The 11,218-nt window shown below is 51.2% G+C and overlaps 1 protein-coding gene across 1 annotated transcript; it reads right to left on the bottom strand.

Moving 5' to 3' along the window:
* Window positions 1–4,376: 4,376 nt before the first annotated feature.
* APLN (apelin) lies at window positions 4,377–7,406 on the bottom strand. Its single transcript, XM_006027544.3, has 3 exons — window positions 7,322–7,406; window positions 6,642–6,813; window positions 4,377–5,984 (listed from the first exon to the last, which is right to left on the bottom strand). The coding sequence occupies exons 1-2, from the start codon at window positions 7,344–7,346 to the stop codon at window positions 6,647–6,649; spliced, it is 192 nt and encodes a 63-aa protein (XP_006027606.1). The 5' UTR covers window positions 7,347–7,406; the 3' UTR covers window positions 4,377–5,984; window positions 6,642–6,646.
* Between the last annotated feature and the right edge of the window lie 3,812 nt (window positions 7,407–11,218).

Below are 11,218 nucleotides of genomic sequence, written 5' to 3'. Positions count from 1 at the left end.
AGTGGGAGGGTTCGGGATTGAAAGAGTGGCTGGGGGTATGTAAGGTTTATTAACTTAACAAACACACAACTACACGTAATATAACAAGACAACAATGACAGACAATAACAATTTGCATCAGCAACTTATCGGCAGTTTTCTCTGATGCCTGATGTACAATAAGTTGGTTTTTTGTTGTTGTTGTTGGGGTTTTTTTTAACGAAGCTCAGTAAAGTTAGGCGTCTTCGATCTTTGCTGTCCGAGGGGTACTGGGAAGGACCCTGGTATTCAGTCCTTGGGCTCCTCGAGATCTACGGGCTTACTGAATCTAGGTTAGCAGCTAATTTCTAAATTAGTAGCTTCTCTTACAATGCTGCATCTTCCTTCTGATAATTTTTGTATGTGCTAGCTAATTTATAACTTTTGAGCTACGCTGTGGGCCCACAGCCACTCACTACAAACTTTCCTTATGACTGACTAATACCATTACAAGCTTTGGCATTTTTTTGATAAGGTTAATTTTAACTCTGCTACTACATACAAGGCTTCACTACTTTCAAGGCCTCACTAATTTTACAAGGCCTCACTAATCTTTTACTTTAATTAAACTCTTAGCGGCAACATGCAGCTCTATACATAAACAAACAACACGAATCACCTGGTTTAATCTTCACAGAGCATTCAGCAAGCACCTTAGACACAATTTTAGCTGTCACAGTGTGGAGAAGGTGTGGATGTGTGGGGAGGTTGTGGGGGGGTGGATAGGTGTGGGTGTGGGGTGAGGGAGCATGTGAGTTTTTCTGTGAGGGGCTGTGTGTGGGGGTAGGGTGGCTGGAGTGTGAGAGGGGGTGGGGGCTGTGTATATGGCAGTGTGGGGGGGGTGCATGTGTATGGTGGGGTGTGCTTGTGGAAATCGCCCTATGAATACACGTGTGCACACGCGCACACACACACTGTGCCTCCCTCACTACACGCACGCATGCACACACACACACACACACACACACACACACACACACACACACACACACATTCTCTCTCTCTCTCTCTCCCCCCTCCCACATTACACACACACATGTGCGCTCTTGGCCTCAGGGTATCGGTGCAGCCCCATGCTCCCACAGTCCCTGTATGCAGCCCAGGGCCATGTGGTGCTAGGGCAGGCAGAGGCTTCTGGCTGGGGTCTGGGACTGGACCAGCCTTTCTCCTGAGTCCTGCCAACTTCCCCTGGGTCCTACTGCCCCTGGCTCCTGTCATCTTTGACAGGCAGTCAGGACCAGATGCATATTAATTTTCTAAACTTTTTAGGTCCCCTGCGGGCTGGAAAGAATGGCCTGGTGGACCGGATCCGGCCCGTGGGCCGTATGTTGCCCACCCCTGTGATAACTACTGCATTGTAGACCAGGATCTTAGTTTCCATCTGCAGATCTTAGTCAGAAAAGACACAGTGAAGCAGCTTTCCAAAGGATATGCTGGAACAGCAAATCCTGTGTTCAATTTCCATATCAAGACTGACTGACTAGGAGAGGTGACTGCCAAGGTATGGGAAATGCTCAACATTTTCCAAGGGTTCTCCACCAGTGGTTATGTGTGGGGGAAAGAGGGGCAGCTTGTGTGGGGCAGGCTGATGGAGTACCTTGGTCTTCCCAATGTTAAGTTAAGGGAGAGTCCCAGGCTGTGACATGCGTTATGCAGAATAGTGCAGGGTCCATTAGCAAATGCAGATGGCAGTAACAAACAGAAGGCACAGGTGAGCAAACACCTAGATAAAATGGCACTCTGACAGGAAACCACAGTGACAAAACCTCTCCCAAGACAGCCACCTGACTGCTGAGGTCAAGAAGTTCCCACACGGGCCAAAGCAGCCTCATGGGAAAGCACAAGTCCAGCAGGCAACATCACATCCACCATCCTGCCTGACTTTCTCAGAGCAGACCCGAGCCCACTTCACACCACATATTCCACTGCTGCTGCTGTCAATAAAATGAGTCCACACTTTGTAGAATAAAGGGCCACATTTGTGAGAGAAGTCAGGCCTAGATAAGTGTCTGCTTGTGCTATGAAGAAGCCTTCTCTGCAAAAGGCCCTTAAAATAGGGACTAACTTGCCCCTGCTACTTCATGGTACTTTCCATCCTGAATGCAGCACATTTAGCTGGGGTCAGGCAGCCAGTTCTGTGGAAGGCACAGCTGCACTCACCAACCTCCCTCCTCTCCTACACCTATAGGCAGCTGCCCCTTGGCTCTGAGAGGTTGGATCCTTTTGTGCCAGGGACACAGTCGCATCAGTTGGTTACATTGTGCTTTCTGGGGGCTCTCTGCCTTTAACTTGAGCCAAGGTAGTTGCCTTGCAATAGGCCTGACCATACTCCCAGGTCCGTAAGCCTGTCACTCTCCTCAGACCCAAATCCTCTGCAGTGTGCCTGCCCCCACTTCCACTATCATGCATCTCCCATCTTGCTGGCCAGGCAGGCAGCCCTGAGAATTGCCTTTCAAGAAGCCAGGTATGTCCCCATTTCCTTTTCTGTCTCAGCCCCCTGTTCTCATAGGCGCCAACTCTATGGGCGTTTTGGGGCTTAGGAACCCCCGCCAAAAAAAAATTAGCAGGTGCTCAACATCCACCAGAGCCACTTGCAGATGTTTAAAAAAAAGCACTTTACCGGAAGAAGGAGCATGTGACTTCAATTGGCTCTGCAGCATCTGTAAGGATCAGGTGCCTCATTGGGGCTTTTTGGCACTTTCATCTAAAGCTGTTTGAATCAGCTATTTGATAAAAGTGCCAAAAAAGCCCTACTAAAGTACCTAATCCTTACAGACACTGCAGAACCAGGTAGAAGTAATGTGCTGCCTCTTCTGGGCCTGGGCGGGGTTCAGTATGGGCACAGAGTTAAAAATATAGTGGTGGGTTTTTGGGGTTGTTTTTTTTTTTTCTCTTATGCCTGCAAGCACCCACTAGTAAAAAAAAACTAGTGGCTATGCCTGTTCTTACACCTCTGCCTTACACAAGGTCTGGGGCCATCTCTTTCACCCTCTATGCAATTTTGCACTGCACTCCTGACTTCCCTAGGTAGAGCTCTTCTGGAGGCAAGGTGGTGAGGCAATCCTTTTCTGAGACGAAAGGGTACTGGAGACTGTGCTTCTGGGCAGCAAGGCTCCACTAATGCTCTAAAGAGGCAATCATTGGCAGGGTCCCCCATAAGCATGGTATTGTGGTCTGGGGAAAGGAAACCTGCTGCTTTCTAGGTATGATGTGTACCCACACAAACCTATAGTGGAGGCATGCTTTCCCCCCCCATCTACATAGAGATTTTGCACTTTTACCTCTGAAAGTGTCTTGCATTAAAGGTGGGCATGCAGTGTTCTGTACATAACTTTGCCCAGCTGTGGCAACAACCCTTGCAAACCTTCCTCTTACTTTTCTCCAGACTAGTACACACAGGTACTTGAGTGCACCCGTACATGTTGTATCAGCTTTCTCTTCCTCAGGTTTCCTGTACCATTAGAACAGCTCCAGGATGGAAACCAAGACAAAACAATAGTCAGGCCAGAGCCCCGGATCATATTGGGCGTCAGAGAGCTAGTTCCATGCCTGGGTTCAAAGAACGTGATCTACTGCACTGTATTGGCTTCTAGGCTAACCCTGCAACCCTGCTAATTCAATTAGAGGGCTTCCTGATGAAACAATCTATGTACTGTAGGGCTGCAGGCTGCAGCATGACCAAGTCAGGCAAGGACAATGTACCACCTGCAGCCTACTACTCACTGCTTACGGAGAGGGCCTAGACTCCATGCTTCTTCTGCACCTACTAACAGCTTTGGCAATAGCCTAAGCAAATTCTGGGAGAGAATGCATCTTCCTGGTCTGGCTCCCTCTAGGTCTTACTCTAATATTGGATCACAATTCCCCCTCCAAAATGGGAAGGGCACTGACCTACCATTATTTAGCTATTGCTTTCCCAGCATATAGATCTGCTTACAGACATTAAAAACAAAAAACAAAACAAAAACAAAAAAAACTTGCTTTACTGGAAACAGTGTCTTAGTTGGACCCAGCTCTGCAGCATTTGTATAGATTGGGCACTTCAGCAGTGCTTTTTGGAACTTTTATCAAATAGCCGATTCAATGAGTTATTTGATTTAAAAAATGCCAAAAAAACCCCACTAGAGTGTCTGATCTATACATATGTTGGGTGAGCTGGGTCCAACTACTACACTGCCTCTTCTGGGTATGTGCTACGCTTGGTGTAGAAGCATGCCGAGTTTAAAAGTCCAGGGTTTTTTGTTGTGTTTTTTAATATCTGTAAGGAACCATAAGTCTAGAAAGGGGAAGCAAGGTAGGAAGGTCCAGCCATACTGCAAGGGGTCTCTCACATTCATGTGCCCTTCCCACACAGGGAAAGAAATAAATATTGTCTGCACCTCCAGAAATAAGGGCTTACTGACATCATAATTCTTTATTATAAAGATGTATTTACACAGAACAATCTTTACAGACACAGAAGACAGTTACCAACAGGGAACAGTTGTACAGAGTAAGGCATTCCCACTTGGTATAAATTAGTATTATACAAAGAATCATTGACAGCCACCTGAAACATTACTCAAGAGCCAGCTTTTTCCCTGCTTGGCATACCCATGGCTCCACTGGGCCATGCCACTCTCACTCACTCAGTTCCATGGCCCTTGAGTGACTTCAGAGTGATTGGAACTGAGATCCCAAAGGGGAAGACACTCCTAAACAAGGAAGTCGGGGCAGCAAGCTCCTTGCTGGATTAGCCAGTGTCCACTCCAGATCTCCTCTCCCTTGAGAAACCTTGTTCCACCCCTTGTGCAGGGACAAGGGTTCCAGGGCCAGCATCATACTGCAGCAGCACAAGGCAGGGTCCTGGAATCCCAAGTGACAAGGATGCAAAGCTTCCTATGCTCTGGTGCAGTGCCCAGAGGAAGGCCCCTTTTAAAGGGACTAATCCTTCACTCCCTCCCATCACATACAGTATCTCTCCATAGGGACCTTATGATCACACAGCACAGGCAGAGCCACATGGCAGTGGGAAAACACTCCAAGCTCTGTGAGGCTGTACCCCAAGGAGTCTAGAGTACTCCACAGCCTGGTCACTGCATAGGGCTCATCACAGCCCTGTCTCCAGTGACCCAGAAGAGTCGGTGCAAACCACTGACCTGACTGCTTGCTCCTCCCACTCGGTCTCTGACACCAAACCCTGACTTGTTCTCTAACCTGAGGTGGGGGGAGGGAGAAGGGGAAAAGAGGGGGAGGTGGCTTTCAATGACACTGGTGCTGGCGTAGCACCATAAGAATAAATAGACCCAACAAGCTGAAGTTACTTGACAGCACATTTAGACAAGTGTGTACAGCTCAGTCAGGATGGAACAAAAAGCCATTCCTTGGAACCCATAAGGGGTTTCTCCATCTGATGGAAATGCTCCTCAGCCTCAATGGCCTTCTCCTGTCAGCCAAAACCCCCACCTCTACTATGAGCTACCTTCAGAGCTGCAGCAATGAAGCCATCCCCAATGCAGTTGCAGGCTCCTCCACCCAAGGCTCTGCCAGCCTAAAGAGCAAGGCACAGAAGCAAGGGCAGCTTTTTAAGAGGAGGCTGTAAGTGCTTACATAATCAGAGGATCATAGGGTGGTGCTCCCTTGCAGGGGTCTGAGCAAGGCAGGGAACCTCCCCAGCAAGAAGCAGGGGAAAGAGAGAGATGTCCCCCTGCTGCACTATCTGGGCAATGAATCTTCAGAGGAGACAGGAATGCCTGCCCCATCAAGCAGCTCACATTTGAGAGGGGGTGGGAGTAGGGGGCAGTTTCATGGTGCTGACAACTCCAGATAGAACAGCTACATGGGCAAACTGGCAATCAGGAGAGGACTGCACACATCAGCAGGTTGAAGTTCCCATACTCAGGGCTCCAAGACAAGCAAACCAGTCTATGAAGCAGAGAGGACAACTGTGATGGGCCTCAGGAGGGTAGGGGGAGGCAGAAGCAACCCTGCAAATGGAAGCAAGAAGAGAGTCAAGGAGTCTCCCAGTATAGGAGCCATAGTCCCAGCTATCCTGCCCTGCCACCTCCCCAGTCCAGCCCACTTCTGGATCTGTACAAAGAAGAACCCAGTGCAAGGGGCACAGTATTCCAGCCCAGCTCTCCACTTCCCACAGGGCCTATACCCAAAGCCCATCCCCAAAGCAGCAGAAGTCCCATTCAACTTTGCTATTTGACAAAGCAAATAGCTGTTACCCAGGGAACTCTGTCCTCCAGAACAGACACCTCAGTAGTCTCAGGGCATAGAGGCTACCTCAGGGCAGCCCATTCCCTCTAGTGCAATCCCTGGTAGCTATAAGCATCCTGAACAGACACCTTGCACCCACCAAATATGCTTCTGTCCACACCCTACCCTGCACTCATGACAACTGCTTTTAGGGAGGTTCACATCCCACCCCAGACCCAGTGTTGCACGGGAGAAGACAGCCTGGGGCTCGAACAGCCATGTTCTGCTCCAGTTGTTCTCTCCTAGTGCTGGAGCTCCCTCACCCACTTGCATTTCCCTAGATGTGCCCTCCCACACAGTGGAGCTACCACAGCTGTTGAAGCAATCCCATATGGCTCCTCCATTTCCCCTCCAAGTCTGCTTTGTAAGGCTCTTGCTACCCGTGTTAGAAAGGCATGGGGCCCTTGTGGGAGAGACGAGGTCTTGGCCGCCGGTACTTTCGCCAGCCATTCTGCCGGTGTCCTGCTCCATTCCGTGCCCCTCTGGGGTACACCAGGTTACGGATGTTCCCCTCCTCAGGATCCTTTCCATCTGGTGCCTCAGCCAGGGGCCCTGGGAACAGGAGGCAGTGTGTTAGCTGGGACACCTCGGTCTGCACACGGCAGGTCCTCATGGCCCCCATAAGCAAAGCCTGGAGTCTTCTACAGGGAGAGCTGGAAGGGGCCAGTCTGGTCCCCCTCAGAACTAGCTGAGTATCATTGCTCTTGAGGCCAGCTCCCCTAGCCACTGCAGAGGGTCTCTCCTCTGGGAAAGGACTCCACTCCAGGAAGCTCAGCCCTCCTGCCCAGGGTGGGGAGTGTATCTACAGTCCCTCAGAGATCAGCTCACTTCCTTCTTCCTGAGGATGCATCTTGCAATCACACTAGGTAGATATTTTTGGATATCCCCACTGTGGACTCCAAACTTTGTTGCACTGTTTAACCCCATCAGTGCCACACATTCCCCCTCCCCCATGTCACTATCCGCACACACATCTACCCACAATGAAGCAGAGCAGCATCATTTCCTATTTATTTTTTCAGCTCCCTGCCCCACGCTGTCAAACACACAGGAATGGCACCTGCTGTTTCCTCTCTCCTTCTCATGCTGATTTCCTCGACAGGGCCAGGAGAATGGATTTGTACAGGAAGAGCAAAGGAGTCTCAAGCGGCAGCAACCACCTGCTGCCTGAGGAAAGGTGAACAGAGTGGTGATGGGTGTGGGCCCATACCATACAGCCAGTTTCCTGAATTAGCCACAGCAGGAGCCAATCAGCAGTGCAGAGCTTTCTGAAGTAATCCACCCAGGTCACCTGCAGCTTCTGGCACAGTGTCCACAGAGACAGTTCATGGCAGAAGTCACTGATCTGGATGTCCCTGGAGTGGACAGAGAAGCAGCCCCAAGCCCACACTGTGCCAAAGCTCCTGTGCTCTGGATGCCATTCCTCTACCTAGCCTGCAGCTGTCCCTACCCTAACTAGTAGCTATAACCAGTCTGTGCCAGGCAGCCCAGCTACCAAATCCTCTCCTAAGAACCACCCTCTGCACTTTGAGGCAGACAGCTCAAGAACCTAGCATCTCTCACCTCATACAGGACCACCCCTACCTCTGCTCTCACCACTACTCACCTACATGCTGTCTTCCCCTCTCACTCCCCACCTGTCACACACCTCCTTGCCCTGCACAGACCTCACTTCACATGTGCAGGGATTGGGAATGTCTACCACACTATGAAGTCTCAGGAGTTCTTGGGGTGGAGTCAACATTTATACCCGTTACAGCAAATACTGTAGCGCTGGATTCGGCTCGGCTCCTTTCCCCCATTCACCACCTATACTTCTGCTCCATTCCATTACGCTGAAAAACTACTGTTAATTCAAAAATGCCCAGAATTCCAATAAGTCTCTTCCTTACAGATTCTGTGCTTCCCCAGATCCCCTACAGAAGTCACAAAGCTATAATTAGATAGGGGTCCTAGGCTGGGATGCAGTTCCATGTGGGTAGAGCATACAGAAAAAGGACTAGAGCAAACTCCACGTACCCTGGGAATCTTGGGTAGGATCACAACACTGCCCTCTCACCTCCACATCCTCAGCATGGACCTGGTGTAAGGGGAAGGCAGCCTATGCTGCCCTGCTCTGCTAAGACAGCCTCTGGCCATTGCTGTCACACCAGGGCATCCATCAGCAGAAAGGGAAACATGGAACTAGGGCTCCTCCTAGAGATGGGTCTGTGGGGAGCTGCTGCCATGGATCTGCAAGTAAAGCAGAGGGGCCCCTGGTCCCAGCCCCCATACAGCTCCACAGCCTGTGTGCTCAAAGGCTGGGGAGCACACCAGCTCCCAGTGGCAGAGACAGCACTCTGCCCTCTTTCATGTGCTGTTGTTTTGTTCTTCTCTCCAGACTGTTGTGCTGACAGGATGAGGTTTGTTATCACCATGAAAAGCGCTTTGTCTGTGCTGCACAAGGGGGGGGTATCAAATTCCTGTCAACAAGGCACTATCGGAGAGGTGCCGATTAACCTCCATGCTCCCCAGGTCAGCTCTGCATAGTCCTTGCCACACACTAGCTGCTATGGCCACAGGAGGGGGCTAGGACACTGCTTACACCTCAGCAGCCAGGTACAGCCCCTGCCCTACTCGTGCATCTCAGAGCAGCTCTGGAGTCAGCTTCCCAGGGCTCTGCTGGAAACATCAGACACACGGCACCAGTTCTACATCCACTCTGCTGCTGGGATCCTCTAGCACTCAGAGGCAGCTAAGGAAGGATACTTTGGGGCATGTCATGACTTACCGCCCACCCCACTCCCCAGCCTTAACCCTACTTTCTCCTTTATGGCTGGATGGTTTGCGGGGGAGGAAGGGGGGGGCGGTAAGGGGTCCTGGAGCTGTAGCCCTGGAGTCCTGGTCTTCTGTTCTGCAAAAGACTATGACCACCACATTAAAGCATTTAGGAAGGCACCCCAGCACCATAGCCACCAGCCTGCTTAGCAAAGCCTTGCTGTCACTATATGGTACAGCATGGACACTACAAAGAGCTGTTCTTGGAAGGACAGGACTCTGGCACTCAGAGCTAGGACTGGGGCAGAGTAGAAAAATGCAGTCTCAAAGCACCTCCTTGGCAAAATTAAGAGTGGGAACAATCTTTTAATCTTTGTTAGCAACACAATCATCTCCAATGTGTGTAGTGGGGGAAATGCCTTCTCCTAAGAGACAAGGGAAGTCCAGGCTAGTCTCTGGGAACAGAGAACTGGACAGCAGAAGGCCTGAAGCAGGCATTTGCATGAGCTGCTTTCCCTGCAATTCCTGCAAGTAGGTGATGTCCAAGGCTAATTTAGCTGCATGCAATACTAACAACCATTTTGGTTTCACTCACCAGGGTCTTTTGTACAGAGCAGCCACAGTATCCCTCAGAACCTTCTCCTAAAACAAGGAGGAAAGAAGAGTCCCTCCCAGCACTTACTGCCCATCAGGCAGAAGCAGTATGGAAAGATGTTCCTCATGGGGTATTTTCAGAAGTCAACCACCCCTACAGCTGTGGGTTGATTCCAACCCCCCACCCCAGCAGATGGAGGCTTTGGTTCCCCAGTGTGCCCAATTCTCCCTTGGGCTGGGCTACCATGCATGCATTCTGGCTGCTCCGGTTCACTCAGAACCTTCACCATGCTGTAGGCATCAGCAACAACAGCCTTTCCTCTTGGACTCTCTGCCCTCTCCATAACCCCATCCTTCCATGGGACAGCTAAGGGCATTCACCTGTTGTCCACTTGCTTCACTCTCCCTTGATGCTGTACGGTCCCTAGCACTTAGTTAGGTTACATGGCAGTAGTGCCAAGAGGCCTGTCAGGTCATCATCCCAGGCACTGCACATAGTGGATGACAGTCCCTTTCCCAGACAGCTTAACTCTTGTCCTTTTGACCAGAACAGGTGGCCGAGACATACAAGGCAAGCATGGAGTGTGGCGGGCGAGCGGATGTTCAGCTGCGCAGGGCCTTTACAAGGTTGGGCTGTACACATTACACACCCATGCTTAGGGAAGCTACTACCCTGATGCTGCCTACTTTTCTGCTCTAGAGACGCAGATGTCCCTCTGCTTGACTGGCACTATGGCACCTTCCTCCAGGCTCAACATTAGTTAAACTACAGGTGTTGAAGCATCTCAGTGGCTGAATAGAGCTGGTACTCCTTGCTTCCACTCCAGGCATTTCCCAGGTACCCCCTCCACTGTTCTGGTAGGTTGGGGGAATAAGGAAAAATGGAAGTAGAAGGCATCAGACTGCACTGGAAGGCTGGCTTAAAACTTAGGGAGCAACATTACTGAATGAGTCCCAGATAGCCTCTGTGACCCACCTTCAGCCTGGGGCCAGAGCCAGAAGCTACAGGATCCCAGCTACTCAGGCAATCCTGGCAGTACTTGGCAAGTGGCAGCTGCCAGCAGACAATTGAGTGGGAGCCAGTTTAACAACTAGCGTCACCAGGCTGACAGTGAGCACCCCTTACTACAGACCAGACTCAACTGGGACCTGTAGGTGATAGACAGTCACCACACCAGGCAGTCTCAGGAGTGAGCCAAGCCCCAAGCTGTGCCTAAGAGACTGGCCTTGACTGCAAGTCACTGTGGGCAGCAGCTCTGTCAGGGGGATCCCTAACACTCAGGATCAGGTGTGCGTCTCCCCACCTCGCCTCCCTGGCTCAAGAGCACCAAGCAGCACGTCTCTAGTGGACTACCCCGTGCCTTCAAGGTAGGTCTCTAAGGGGCTACAGGGTCCCTTTAACCCTCTGCCTCCAGGGGCTGGTTTCACCCCCCGCATAGGTGCGAGCTCCGCACACCTCCAGGCAGCACGTGCCCGTGCCCCCGCCCCAGTGCCTGGCACCCCCAAGGGCCGCCTCAAGCCTGCGCTGTCGGGCGGCTCGGGGCTGGACTGGCTCCGGAGCTGCAGGCTGCTCCGAGCCCGCCTGCGGGGTCAGGGCGCCGGGGCC

The sequence above is a fragment of the Alligator sinensis genome, unplaced genomic scaffold, assembly GCF_000455745.1.
Source record: "Alligator sinensis unplaced genomic scaffold, ASM45574v1 scaffold879_1, whole genome shotgun sequence".
NCBI lineage: Eukaryota > Metazoa > Chordata > Crocodylia > Alligatoridae > Alligator > Alligator sinensis.
The sequence above is the reverse complement of the archived record's forward strand: the minus strand, read 5'-3'. Positions and strand labels throughout refer to the sequence as shown.